Consider the following 15,456-nt stretch of genomic DNA (forward strand, 5'->3'; position numbering starts at 1 on the left):
CTGCGATAAAACACCTCAGTTACTGGGAACGCTTGAAGTTCCTCAACCTTCACAGCACACATAAGTGCGATAAAACACCTGAATTACTGGGAACGTGTAAAGTTCCTTGACCTGTACTCCATGGAATGCAAGTGGGAAAGATACATGATTATATACACTTGGAAAATCCTAGAGGGATCAGTACCAAATTTACACACGAAAATAACTCCATATGAAAGCAAAAGACTCAGCAGACATTGCAGTATCCCCCCACCCAATGATAAGCAGGGGCACCACTAGCATGATGAGACAACACAATAAGTACCAGGGGCCCAAGACTGTTCAACTGCCTCCCAGCATGCATAAGGGGGATAACCAATAGACCCCTGGCTGTCTTCAAGAAGGCTTTGGACAGGTGACTAAAGTAAGTACCTGACCAGCTGGGCTGTGGTTTGTACATCAGTTTATGTGCGGCCAACAGTAACGGACTGGTTGATCAGGCCCTGATCCATCATGAGCCCTGGTCACAGACTGGGCCATGGGGGCACTGACCCCAAAAATCCTCTCTAGGTATACTCCAGGTATACATGCTGCAGAATTTTTTTTAAATAGTGTACACTTATATCTTGACCCAAATTTACCAGTCACAGCTTATCTGAGTGAGCTGAGCTCAGGGCATTGTACTATAGGACCAACACTGGTTTCAAAGCCTTTATACAATGGGACTGACACTGAAAGGGTTAATGTATAGTAATATAAACATGTTATCAGGCTTTTATAGTGAACCCCCGCCTTACGATGGCATCGCGTTACATTAAATCCGCCATACGATACGTTTAAATGCAAAAATTTTGCCTCGCCTCATACTAAAAAACTAGCCTCACACGATTCGTCCAAGATGCATCCCACGTGTAGCCTGAGCACGCTTCAGCTGCCCCGTGGGTGCCAGTGTTTACAAGCCAGCCAGTGCGGTCGCATCCATGCATACATTCGGTACATTTCATATTATCACAGCGTTTTTAGTGATTGTACCTGCAAAATAAGTCGCCATGGGCCCCAAGAAAGCTTCTAGTGCCAACCCTGCGGTAAAAAGGGTGAAAATTACTATGGAAATGAAGAAAGCGATAATTGCTAAGTACAAAAGTGAAATGCGTGTCTCAGAGCTGGCCAGGTTGTATACCAAACCCCAATCAACCATTGCTACTATCGTGGCCAACAATAACGCAATCAAGAAAGCTGTTGTTGCAAAAGGTGCAACTTTGTTTTCAAAACAGAGATCGCAAGTACTCGAAGATGTTGAGAGACTGTTATTGGCGTGGATAAACGAAAAACAGATAGCAGGAGATACCATCTCTCAAGCGATCATATGTGAAAAGGCTAGGAAGCTGCATGACGATTTAATTAGAAAAAAGCTTGCAACTAGTGGTGATGTGAGTGAATTTAAGGCCAGTAAAGGTTGGCTTGAGAGATTTAAGAATCGTAGTGGCATACATAGTGTGATAAGGCATGGTGAGGCTGCCAGTTCGGACCAAAAAGCGGCTGAAAAATATAAGAAAGAACATAAGAAAGAAGGAACACTGCAACAGGCCTACTAACCCATGTGGAGCAGGTCCATGTCCCCCCCCACCAGATTAGACCAATGACCCACCCTTCGGATTATCCCAATGACCCATCCAGTCTGGTCATCCCCACTCAAGGATGGAGCACTGCATCAGACCCAGCAGCACAAGCTAGTCAGGTCCAACTCACACCCACCCACACCCACTCATGTATTTATCTAACCTATTTTTAAAACTACACAACGTTTAAGCCTCAATAAATGTATTCGGGAGCTTGTTCCACTCATCCACAACTCTATTACCAAACCAGTACTTTCCTATATCCTTCATGAATCTGAATTTTTCCAACTTGAAACCATTGCTGCGAGTCCTGTCATGGCTGGAAATTTTCAGCACACTATTTACATCCCCTTTATTTATTCCTGTTTTCCATTTATACACCTCTATCATATCCCCCCTAATTCTACGCTTTTCGAGAGAGTGCAGATTCAGGGCCTTCAGTCTATCCTCATAGGGAAGATTTCTGATACATGGGATCATCTTTGTCATCCTTCTTTGTACGTTTTCCAGAGCATTTATATCCATTCTGCAATACGATGACCAGAACTGAGCAGCATAGTCTAAATGAGGCCTAACCAAGGATATATAGAGTTGAAGAACAACCTGAGGACTTCTATTATTTATACTTCTAGATATGAAGCCAAGAATTCTGTTAGCTTTATTGCGAACACTAATGCACTGTTGTCTTGGTTTTAGGTTACTGCTAACCAGAACTCCTAAATCCTTTTCTCAATCGGTAGTATTAAGATCTACATTATTTAGTTTATATGTGGCATGGTTATTTAACTGTCCAACATTTAGAACTTTGCATTTGTCAATATTAAACTGCATCTGCCACTTCTCCGACCACTGCATCAGTCTATTCAAATCATCCTGGAGTGTTCTAATGTCCTCATTAGAATGAACTGGACGGCCTATTTTGGTGTCATCAGCAAATTTGCTTATGTCGCTATTTATTCCCTCATCTATGTCGTTTATGTAAATTGTGAACAACAACGGGCCCAACACTGACCCCTGAGGAACACCGCTTGTGATGTGCCCCCATTTTGATTTCTCCCCATTTATGCAAACTCTGCTGTCTATTTGTCAGCCATGCCTCTACCCAGGAAAAAATTTCTTCTCCTATTCCATGTGCCCTAAGTTTCCTCAATAGCCTCTGGTGTGGAACTCTATCGAAAGCCTTACTGAAGTCCATATACACAATATCAAATTCATTACCATGATCTACCTCCTCAAACACCTTAGTGAAAAAAGTTAGTAAATTCGAAAGACAGGAAAGCCCCTTTGTAAAACCGTGTTGAGAGTCATTAATCAATCTGTGCCTGTCAAGATGGCTACGAATTGCTTCGGCAATTATTGATTCCATAAATTTTCCCACTATGGAGGTAAGACTTATTGGTCTATAGTTCAAAGCCAAGGACCTGTCACCTGCCTTGTAAATAGGTATTACATTTGCCATTTTCCACTTATCAGGCACTATGCCAGTTTGTAGTGATATGTTAAAAAGATTAGCCAAAGGCATGCTAAGTTCCTCTTTACATTCCTTTAACACCCTTGCAAACAGTTCATCAGGACCTGGGGATTTGTTAGGTTTTAGTTTCTCTATTTGTCTGAGGACCATGTCACTAGTTACTGCAATCGTACATAGTTTATTATCATCCTGTTCTACGTAATCTATTATTTCAGGAATATCGCTAGTATTTTCCTGGGTGAAAACTGAGAGGAAGTAGGTATTTAGAATTTCACACTTATCCTTATCACTGTCAGTGATCTGACCAGAGTTACTCCTAAGTGGGCCAATCTTGTCCCTAATCTTACTTCTGCATACCTGAAAGAACCCTATTGGGTTAGTCTTTAAATCCCTTGCGACCTTAGCCTCGTAATCTCTTTTTGCTTTTCTTATTCCTTTCTTTATTTCTCTCTTTATTGAATATATTGATTTCTTGAGAAGGAATTCAAGGAGTACATAGACAGTGAAGAATTAAAACCTGAACAAGTGTTTAATTGTGAAGAAACAGGCCTGTTTGGGAAGAAAATGCCAAACAGGATCTACATTACTCAGGAGGAAAAGGCACTCCCAGGACATAAGCCTATGAAAGACAGGCTTACTCTCTTGATGTGTGCCAATGCTAGTGGTGATTGCAAAGTGAAGCCTTTATTGGTGTATCACTCTGAAACTCCCAGAGTGTTCAGGCAAAACAATGTCCTCAAGGCTAATTTGTGTGTGCTGTGGAGGGCAAACAGTCATATATTTCCCTTTTTACAATCACTGGACAAAATTTTGGGGTCCCGGACGGGGGAACTCCTTGAAACAAGGCACCATGCAGAGAACCCATTCCTACACAAAAACCGGGTTTTTTGCGTCTTTTTTACGTTTTTTGTTTTTTTAAAACAATGAAATCTCTTCGGCAAATTTCTTTTGGTTTGGGGAAAGGCTGATTATAAATAATCACCTTCTCTCCTCAACGTTTGGGGTATTTTGGGAGGGGGAAATTTTCAGCCGTTTTGCAGGTGTTGTTCCCCGGTACTTAAATTATGGTTTCTGACAACAAAAAACAAAATTCACCATCGGTGGTCTTTTACCATCTTTTTGGAAAATTTATTTATGCATTCAACTTTAAATTTCCCCATGGATGGAAAAAAAAGTTTATCCCGCCCCCCTTTTCAGACACAGTAAACAAAAAACCCCGCGTAACGCCAAAAGGCCATGTTTTGTGTATAATAAATCACTTCACGGGTTTTTTAACTTTTCTTACTACCCGTGTATCAACTTTCCCAACCCCATTTCTTCACAATCACGGGTACAAACAATTTTATACCAAACCCCGGTTCCTCCCCGGGTTATACGGGGAAATGCCCAGTCTCCTTTAAAAAAAATAAAAATAGGTAATTGAAGTTCTTGAATGGAAAAAAGTATACCCTGAACTTTTGTTTGAGATCATGAAAAAAAACCAATTTTCCCCAATAACCTGTCACTTCTGTCAGGCCTGGTTTTGTCAGAAGTGCAACATCGTAACAGTAAATAAACCTGTTCCTGGTATTATTTCACTAAAAAGGGGGGGAAAATTTAAAATGAATTGGAAAGAAACTTTTTTTATGCTTATGGGCGTGAGGCATAAGCTTTTAAAAGCAAATACATTTCTGCAACGGGGGGGTCTCTTTCCACCTGTGTAGTCTTGACTGGGTGATAAGATCGTATTTTGCCGGTGTACTAAAATCCCAACCCCCTGACAATTTAAATTTTCCCTCAATGGCTGGTCAAAGAATAATTAAAAATTGGGTTTATTGGCCCGGGGTTTAAAGGACAGGTGGTGGGGGTTCCCTTTGGTCATCAAAGTGGTGAGGCCCGGGGAAAAAATTTGGGAAAATTTTTTCCCGGGTCGGGTTTTCTGGTGGATCTGGACATCATGGGGGGGTTTACGAATTTGGGTTTTGGCAGGCTGGTGGGTGATGCTCCGGGTTTGCCGAAATGGGAGTCCCGCGTGGAGTCCCCGGGGTGGCACAGTGAGTCCCCGCTGGGGTTTCCACTACCCCCACCAGCCCCACCCAACACCATCCCCTGATGCCTGTGGCCCCCTCCATGCCCCAAATGTAACCACATCATCCTCCCCCTATCACTATAAAAACGGGGGTAGGGCCTGGGGAAAGTCTCAGGATGTCTCTGGGATGTACTCGGGATGTACTCCGTCCCTAGGCACAGCATAGGGGACACTACCCAGGCTCGTGGCCCCAACATCCGGCCCTTTACTGGTGAATATGTTTCCTCACTATCACTACTCGAAAGATCGTGGGGCAATAAAAACACAATCCCGTCAGAATCATCGTCATTACTGAAGTCAGGGGCCAGGCCACGGGGGAAAAAATTAGTTTCCCCTTCGTTTAGGAACATGGCCGTAGTCACGAGTCCCCCAGAGGTGAAAAGGGCGAGGATGTGGGGGTTTCCCGCCCATTACCCCCATATCCTGGTCTTATTTTTGGGCACTAACCCATCAAAACCTTGGGGTCGTCTTCATTTCCCCCTTCCCTCAGTGTCAGAACTATGAAGGAAGGAAAAAGTCCCAATTTTCCGGGGGTGAGGCTGACTTTTCGACAAGGCTGGGGAACAAGGGGGACTGGGCAGCGTTCCCCAATGCTTGCAGGGGCCCGTTTTTTTTTTTTATGGGCACCCCCAGTTGAACCCCTTCTCACATTAGGCCCGTTTTTCCCCCTAAATTTTGGGGCTTAGGGAAATTTTTGGGATGAAACTACGGGTTTTGGGCCTCACCAAACAAATAGATTTTAAGGGCCCGGGCCCCGAAAAGGGGTTAAATTTCCTCCCGGTATTAGACAATGCTCCTGGCATCCTTCAACTTGGACGACTTTCTGGGGACCCGGCTTCATTAAAGGGGAAGTTTTTTCCTCCTAAACCACTTCTCTCCCTGCAGCCCTTTGGGCCAACAGGTCATTTTCCCAAATTAAAAAACCACAATGTTTCAAAATGCTTTGAAATGACCTAACCTCAATTTTAAATCAAAAGAGTTTTGGAAAAGATCCTTTAGTATCCTCAGTTGTTAAAACCCTTTTAGGTAAGGCTTGGGAGGGGGGTACTAAGAGGGCCTTTAAATCTGCTTGGGGAAAAAGCTTGGCCAGAATGTTGACAAAGGGATTTTGAAGGGTTTTTAGGCTAACCCTGAAGCATATACAAAAATTGTGGAGATCAAATTTTGGCATTGGGGGGCCCTTGGGGGTTTGGGGGTTAATTGGGAAAGGGTGTGGGGAAATTGGGGGAGGGAAAACCCAAAAGAAGAACTAACCACCCCCATGAGCTGCAAAATCATCTTCAACAACAAAAGGCCCGACCTGAGAACTGCCGCGGGGGGGGAGAGAGGAAAATTTAAAAGTTGCCTATTTCAAAGATTAAAAATGTGTGCCAAAATGGCGAAATCAAAACCTTTTTGGAATTTAAAATTGCCCTCACACAGCTATTTTGGGTGTGCTGGTGGGCTAATTCAATGACAACATTGTGAACCACTTCAGATAAATCATAAAAAAGGAGCAGAGAGGTACAGGCCTCTTGGACAGATATGTTGTCCAAAAAGAGGTCCCGGGCTCTCAAGCTGGGCTAAGTGGCATTAAAAGAAAAAAGTAAAAAAAGGGTTTTCTACCCAAAGTCCTAATAAGGATTCCCCCTTTTAAACATTAACCTTTCAGGGGCCCCAGGCCCCCTCCCCCGACCCTTTTTCTCAGGGGGGCTGAAATTTCAAAAAAAAAAAAAAAATTTTTTTCCTTTGAAAAAATAGAGAATCTTTTTCCCCATCATAGGAAAACCCAAAATATGAATTTTATGGAAAACTTACGGGGAAATTTTCTCTTTGAAATTAATGGGGCCTTTACAATTTTTCCGGTTTAATTTTTCCCCCCCAGCCCCATTTTCCGGGCCCAAATTCCCGTGTCCCGTCGACAAAAATCAAAACTATTTTTTAGAACTCCATTTTTTTATCGAATGAGTACAAAAAACCCACCCATTTATTTAATTTTCCCCAACCCATCCAATACAGTGGCCAGAATTTAGCAATTTTTCCATTTTCAACAAACCCCCCAAAAAATAGAAGATTTACTGTTGAGAGTACTGCATTAGTGAGAAAAGGTATAAATAAATTTAAAAACCTTTGGGAAAAATTATTAGATCACCAGTAGATGTGGGGAATTTAAAAGCAAGATTAGTTTTTTTTCCTTTTTTTCTTTGCAAAAAACAACATTTCTACATTTTAGCTCAACTCAAGGGACTTTTTATTGTAAACCAGTTAAAAAAATCTCAATTTTTGTAATTTTTCTTCCATTCCCCCAAAAAGAAAACCCGGAAAATCTAAAACAAAAAAAAATACCATACTTAAAAAACAGTAAAATTTGTTTTAATCCAAAACACCAAAATTTTTTTTTCAATGCACTGTGTGCTGAGGGTTTTTTTTACCTTGGACACTTTTACCAAATAGACCATTTCCATTTCAGGCCTTTCCAGCTTTCTCTCACTAGATTTGAGGGGGTTTTAAAAATTTTGGGCATTTGTAAGAAACCAAAAATAAGCCTACTAGTACACCAAACCCCGTGGGACAAAAACCTTACACTTCCCTCCTGCCATCCCTTTTCCCAATCATCCCCAGATCTTCAATAAAAGGGAAGGTCAATTTTTGTGTATTAAAATTAAAATTTTTATGTTTTTTTTTTCCCCAATTGGGGGTGCCTTTCACGGGTTAATTTGATTTCATAGACAAATGTCTAGTGATAGTGATATTCATTATTCACCAGTGAAGCGTACTTTTAGGCATCATAGCCTGCGTTCAGTTAGTATGCCATATGCAATCCCCAAGGGTCGTGGCAGGTCACGATCCTAAACCCCGGCTACTGATAGTGATAGTGATAATGATGGAGAATATGCAGGATGGAGGAAGAGGTGGTGGTGGTGGTGGGCACAGTGCCTGGAGCACATGGCGCAGTGGGTGGACAGACAAAGGACCGCCCGGCACCCCCTCAGCCATGTGCTGCCTCCACTTCTGTCCCTCCTCCTGCTTCCCTTCGCCCCATGCCACAGGTCCACCTTGTACCATGTGACCGTGAGTGGGACTGGACACAAAGTATATTTGTGCCACAACTTTTTGATTTTGATGCAAGTGGCAGTGGCATCCTTCCAGAAGGTCCCATAATGAATGAGTCTACAGAGTTAGAGTTTTTCAAGTTATACTTTGATGAGCCTCTAATGAGCTTGATAGTGACCCAGATGAACAATTAATATCGCTATATCATGGACATCACAGTGGTTGCAGAATCGTCACGTCTGCATAGGTGGAACGATACAACTGTGGCTAAAATGTATACATTCCTCGCTACTGTCATGCTTATGCCACATACATATAAGCAAAATATAGCACAGTACTGGTCTACAGACTACTTCATCAGTACTCCTGTATTCTGTGACCTCCTTCCCTGCAACAGATTCACTCTGTTGCTATGAATGTTGCACTTCTCAGACAGGAAGAGGCCAAAATCCAGGAAGTGTTTATGTATATGAAGCAGAAATTCAGTGCATACTTTTATCCTTTCAAGAACATTGTTGTCAACGAGTCCTCGATTCTGTTCAAGGGACACCTGTCATTAAACCAATATATACCAAGCAAACGTAATCGCTTTGGTATAAAACTTTTTGTTATGTGTGACTGTGAGAGCGGTCTTGTGTTGGACGTCGTTGTCTACACCGGGAGAAACACACTTGATGATGACAGACGGATGTTGGGCATTTCTGGTGATGTTGTTCGCAAGATGATGGAACCATACCTTGGCAAGGGTCATACACTGTTCAAAGACAACTGGTACACAAGCCCTATGCTCGCTGATTTCCTATGTGTGAACAATACTGATATATGTGGAACAGTGAGAAGGAATAGAAAACATATGCCAAGGTTCAGTGGAGGCAGTGTTGAAGGTGCAGTGCAAGTGTTTCATGCCAATGACATCATGGCACTGACGTGACATGACAAACAGGACATGACATTGCTGTCAACCATTCACAGAAACGAGATGGTACAAACAGACAAAGTGAACCAGGACACCAATGAACGCACTGTAAAGCCACCTGCTGTCGTCGACTATACGAACAATATGCGACTAGTCAACAAGTGTGACATGATGCTAGGGTTCATTGACTGTGTGTGTAGGAGTCACAAGTGGTATATAAAACTATTTTTCCACCTTGTAGACACTGTAGTGCTCATTGCATTCAATATGTACAAAATAAAAACTGGAAAATGACAATGTTTCGCAAAATTCTCCCTGAATGTCGTAAAACAGATAGCAAAAAGTATGGTACCACACTTGTACCTGCCCCTCAACAGTGACATGTCCCCCGACCACAACCACAACCACAGCCAGTTGGGGAAGTGCCAGACCGAATCATCCCTAACTGTCACTACCTGATACCAATACCACCTACCCCAAAGAAGAAGTATTCACAGAAAAAGTGTGTTGTGTGTGCTACCACCACAAAATGACCCCAACAGCAGAAGGACACATGATTCATGTCACCAATGTGGGGTGGCACTCTGTATGAATCCATGCTTTATGGAGTATCATACAATAGTGGAGTTCAAGAAACATCAGTGGGACATGTAAATATTTGTATATAGTTGTAGATAATAGAATGTGATTCAGCCAGGTGTGCAAAATCACATATCAGTGCATACATGTGTGTTTGTGACAGTATGATAATAATTCCGTATATAATATTTGTGTATAAACAACAAGTGGCATTGAAATCAAAAGATTTACTATAAAACATAATTATCATATCATAAAAACCAAGAAAATTAAAAAAAAAATGGAAAAATTGGTAAATATGTAGAATTTCTGCAAGCGGCAGTGCTCCATGCTGCCGTCAGGTGATCATCAAGTGCCAACTTCGTGGGCTCATATCTCGGTAAGTACCGACCATAAAATATTTTTTTTTAAATCCTATGTCACACAGAAAAATGCACTTTATTTCTATAAAAAATTTTTTATTTTTTTTCAAAATATTCGGAGCACTAGCGGTAAGAACGTAGATCTGCATTTGGACAGTTAACGGGTTAAAGAAAAATATTAAAAGTCACTATTTATATTATTACACATCAAGAACTTGATATTGCCATACTGAGCCTAAAAATGCCAATTGTGCATCTGCATCTGTGTCATTGCATAAGTATTGCTTGTATTTCAATTCTGTTTTATTACCACCAGAAAAATAATCTCTTCAATTTCAGAAAAAAATTTCTTTCTATTCAAAATTCAGTGGATTATACAGTAGGGTTTTACATTTTAGCTCTGAAGCAATCTAAGGGTTAACAACTGCTGCCAAACACAATATGAACTATAACGTACCAAAGCACCAGCTTCCAGAGCCCACTCTCCCTCATCTCTCACAGCAGAAACTGTAAGACCAGCATTGGTGGTTCCAATACCCGTTGTTAGGACACACCGTGGCACCAGGTTACACACGTATTTTAGGAACTGACTCTTACCTGTTCCTGTAATGAGGAAGAAAACAGAGTACTGTGTTTAGTACAAAAATGCATACAATAAACACATACAGCCCAAACTGAATTCAGGAGGGTACTGAATATGTTCCTACATGAGGTTCCTAAACAGCACAAGTGAAAGTAATGTTAGAGATGATATGGTAGAAATGTTAAGGGAAAGACATCAACAAAAAGAGTGGTGGGGGGAGGGGGAACAAGAGGTCACAGTTTCTGTAGCAGTTCAAGAGTCAATTAAGAATTCAAAAATTAAGATGTAAAAAGGACATGTTTATGTGTAACCATGTTACTAGCCTATACTAACCTTTCCTAGTATCTGGACTAGCATATTTCAACCTGGCCATTTATATATCTATTTTTCTTTTAGTACAGAGTCTGCATCAACCACAGGACTGTAAGAGAGGAGGGAAGACAAATGAAGCATGTCAGAGGGCTGAAGTAGGCAGCTGAAAAAAAAATTGGAATGCTCTATGGAGAATGGAGAATTTTTTTTTTCTTTTAACACATCGGCCATCCCACCGAGGCAGGGTAGGCCCCAAAAAGAAACACTTTCACCATCATTCACACATAATCACTGTCTTTGCAGAGGCACTCAAATACAACAGTTAAGATGTCACTCCAAACAGCCAATATCCTTAACCTCTCCTTCAAAGTGCAGGCATTGTACTTCCTACCTCCTGGACTCAAGTTTGGCTAACCAGTTTCCCTGAATCCTTTCACAGAATATTATCCTATTCACATTCCAACAGCTCGTCAGGTCCTAAAAACCATTCATCTCCATTCATTAGTGTGACCTAACAATTCTTGCAGTGGCATGCTGGTTACTTGTCCATGAGATAACCATATGCGAGTCCAGTGTATCCAGTGCTAAAGCATGCTACCACTGATTCCCGCAACTGGCAACAATGGAGGACAACAACCAAATGTTCAGCTGTGGTTTAATGTAAAACACTTTAGTTACTAATGAGGACCAACAACACTGCCAACAATCTTGTTATAATAATCTAACAAGCTGGGCCCCAGCATCACTGTCCAACTAGGTTATTACAATGTTTACCTTGTTACCAGGATTTATAATTATTCCAAGGACCTAACTGTTAGATCCCTCAGTTATTACCATACGTCTACCTTATCTTCTTCTTTTGATAAAAGTTTGCAACAACTATTCATCTGGGAGGGCATTTATCTCCACAGCTTGGCAGATGATGCAACATCCCCCCAATGAAAAGCAGGAGTGTCACTAGCACGTTAAGAAACAATACAATAAGTGTCAGGGGCCCGAGACTGTTCAACTGCCTCCCAGCATACATAAGGGGGATAACCAATAGACCCCTGGCAGTCTTCAAGCTGGCACTGGACAAGCACCTAAAGTCGGTACCTGACCAGCCGGGGTGTGGCTCGTACGTTGGATTGTATGCAGCCAGCAGTAACAGCCTGGTTGATCAGGCTCTGATCCACCAGGAGGCCTGGTCACAGACCGGGCCACGGGGGCATTGACCCCCAGAACTCTCTCCAGGTAAACTCCAGGTAAACAGTGGTATCTTGGGATACGAACAGCTCCCAACTCGAACAATTATTCAAGTGTATTTTTTAAGTGCTTTTGTAAGTGTAATTTTGGGGGTTTGAAACAGATTAATCTAATTTACATTATTCCTTAGGGGAACAAATTCATTCAGTATCAGCTCCTGAACAGCCTTCTGGAATGAATTAATTTCATATCCCGAGGTGCCACTGTATATAGTTATTGTGCTGTCATTTTATTTGTCAAATATTCCTTACTTGGAGAACAAGACCAAATACAACTTTGTTTTTTAAAGGCTAACTATTAAACATAGTGCTGTATGTTGATGAACCATCATAGTGGTGTGAACAATGACTCACCTCACAATAGCATTAACCCTCTCAGGGTCAGTCCTGTTGTATTTCAACTTTGTAGATGAATGGTTCAGAGAACCGACATGTTGATAAATTAGACACATATGCAACTCTTGGGTATCTTTATTGAGGAAACGTTTCGCCACATAGTGGCTTTATCAGTCCATACATAGGAGAAACTTGAAGAACAGGAGGAGAATGAGGTAATCAGTCCCTCAACCTTGAGTCGATGTGTTCAGTCCATCAATCTTGAGTAGAATAGGTATTCTACTCAAGATTGATGGACTGAACATATCGACTCAAGGTTGAGGGACTGATTACCTCATTCTCCTCCTGTTCTTCAAGTTTCTCCTATGTATGGACTGATGAAGCCACTGTGTGGCGAAACGTTTCCTCAATAAAGATACCCAAGAGTTGCATATGTGTCTAATTTATTATTTCAACTTTGAAGCCAGTGTCAGTCCCGTAGTACAACACCATGAGCTCAGCTCACTCAGATAAGCTGTGCATGGTAAATTTGGGTGTAGGTTTGAAATAATGGGTCTATGTGGTAGGTGTGCACCACATAAAAAATTGTGTCAGATGCAATGCATAATGGGAAAAAACTGCAACCGTGTTTTTGGTTTAAAACAGCGACTTTGCAGTGCATTTCTATATGGCTTTTGTGGTCATATTCTCAGTTTCTTGGTCTTATTTGATAGAACTGAACATATACTACAAAAACAGAGATGATTTTGATTAGTTTCAGGACTGAAAGTAGCTTGAAACTGAGCTCAAATTAGCAGAAATGTTTGATTTTCATGATATTCCAGAGTACACAAATGATGTCACTTGTCCAAAATGTGTCCAACTGGCCAGTTTAACACACATTTAGTAATGCACTGACATTATTTATACAACTATTAGTCTGCATAACAGTAAATCTTCTATTTCATGTGTGAATAAAAATTCAAACTGGAAAGCAAGCCTAATATAAGAGGGACCTGGACACATGATTAAGGAACAGAGGGAATGTTTATTTAGTGCCAGGAATGTCTACATTCTTTATTATGGAAATTGGCCAAATTATCAATTTTTGATCACTTTATTAGTAATAACAATAATAAATGTAGGTAGTAGGTTGGTCTCTTGGCAAGAAACTTCTTCATCACTATCCCACATAAGAACATAGGAATGGAGGAACACTGCAGAAGATCTGCTCAAAAACTTATCCAATCTCCTCTCCAAGCTACCCAAGATTTTAGACTCTATAACCCCACTCGGTAGATCATCAGATGCAGCATTCTCCACCTGACCTCAACATTCTGAACCTGACTATAAATACTTGCGTACCTTCCACCCAGGTAGAACTGTTTGTGACTTAAAAAAGCCCACTGTGTGGGCAAAACGTTGTCAATAACGGATCACATTATACTGCATATGTGTTTATATTTCCAAAGGAAAGATTATTATTATTATAATAAAAAAAGAAGCGCTAAGCCACAAGGGCTGTACAGCTCCAAAGGAAAGAGGAGGAAGGAGGGAACAAAGTAGAAGAAAAGGAAGTACAGGTACTGAGGGAGGGTGGGGAAAAGAAAGGGAAGTAAGGGGAGAAAGAAAGAGGTAGCAAGAAGAGGGCGGGAGGGGATGCAGTCACAAGTCAACAAGTTCATAATATGTGTTTTGACTCCAAGACAAGAGACAGGTGGACAGTGGATGGAGTGGGATTGAAGGTGAAGGAGAGCGGTAAAAGGAGGGAGAGGGAAAAAGAGGAAGTACAGAAGGTTTATAAGGTGGAGGAGAGTGGTAGAGGGAGGGAGAGAGAAAAAGAAGAAGGAAGTATAGAAGGTTTATAAGGTGAGGGAGAGTGGTAAAGGGAGAGAGAGGGAACAGAAGAGGAAGGATGAATAGGATTATAACGTTATTTTCCTAATTTGTTTCACCAAATTTTTTTTTTTTTTTTTTGGTATATGACCATTTGGAACATAGTTTTTGGTGAAAGTAAGTCAAGAGATGTATATTTTTATTCCTGATTCTTGCTGTGTTAACTTTATTGGAAATTTATTGAATTTTAGATTTTATTTACCCAAAACTGATTTTGACCAAATTCACTGCCTTATGGTATGCTTATTTATCCAATTTTAGTCAACTATGAAGATATTATTGTAACTGTATGTCTGTGTTACATGTTCCTGTCCACACCTAACATTCACCAGCCTCTTCTCCACCAACACACACAAATACATACATACACACCCCCACACCTAACATTCACCAGCCTCTTCTCCACCAATACACACACACACACACATACATACATACACACTCCCACACCTAACATTCACCAGCCTCTTCTCCACCAATACACACATGCATACATACATATACACATACACAACAAGAGATTCAAAAAAGTATTCACAGAGGAGACAGAAGGGGCTCCAGAAAGACGGAGAGGTGGGGTGCACCACCAAGTGCTGGACACAGTACATACAACCGAGGAAGAAGCGAAGAGTCTTCTGAGTGAGCTAGATACTTCAAAGGCAATGGGGCCGGATAACTTCTCTCCATAGGTCCTGAGAGAAGGAGCAGAGGCGCTATGTGTACCCCTAACAACAATATTCAATACATCTATCGAAACAGGGAGATTGCCTGAGGCATAGAAGACAGCAAATGTAGTCCCAATCTTTAAAAAAGGAGACAGACATGAAGCACTAAACTACAGACCAGTGTCACTGACATGTACAGTATGCAAAGTCATGGAGAAGACTGTCAGGAGAAGAGTGGTGGAACACCTAGAAAGGAATGATCTCATTAACAGCAGCCAACATGGTTTCAGGGATGGGAAATCCTGTGTCACAAACCTACTGGAGTTCTATGACATGGTGACAGCAGTAAGACAAGAGAGAGAGAGGGGTGGGTGGCTTGCATTTTCTTGGACTGCAAGAAGGCATTTGACATAG

The 15,456-nt window shown here is 41.4% G+C and overlaps 1 protein-coding gene across 2 annotated transcripts in view; it reads right to left on the reverse strand.

Moving 5' to 3' along the window:
* The window catches only part of LOC128684224 (DNA helicase MCM9-like), a 259,723-nt gene that overhangs the window by 72,844 nt on the left and 171,423 nt on the right, over positions 1-15,456 (reverse strand). For both annotated transcript variants that reach the window (XM_070094149.1, XM_070094144.1), the window contains exon 10: positions 10,485-10,630. In XM_070094149.1, coding sequence (XP_069950250.1) covers positions 10,485-10,630 — 146 coding nt within the window. The remainder of the gene's footprint in view (positions 1-10,484; positions 10,631-15,456) is intronic.

Source organism: Cherax quadricarinatus, chromosome 4 (genome assembly GCF_038502225.1).
Source record: "Cherax quadricarinatus isolate ZL_2023a chromosome 4, ASM3850222v1, whole genome shotgun sequence".
NCBI classification, from domain to species: Eukaryota; Metazoa; Arthropoda; class Malacostraca; order Decapoda; family Parastacidae; genus Cherax; species Cherax quadricarinatus.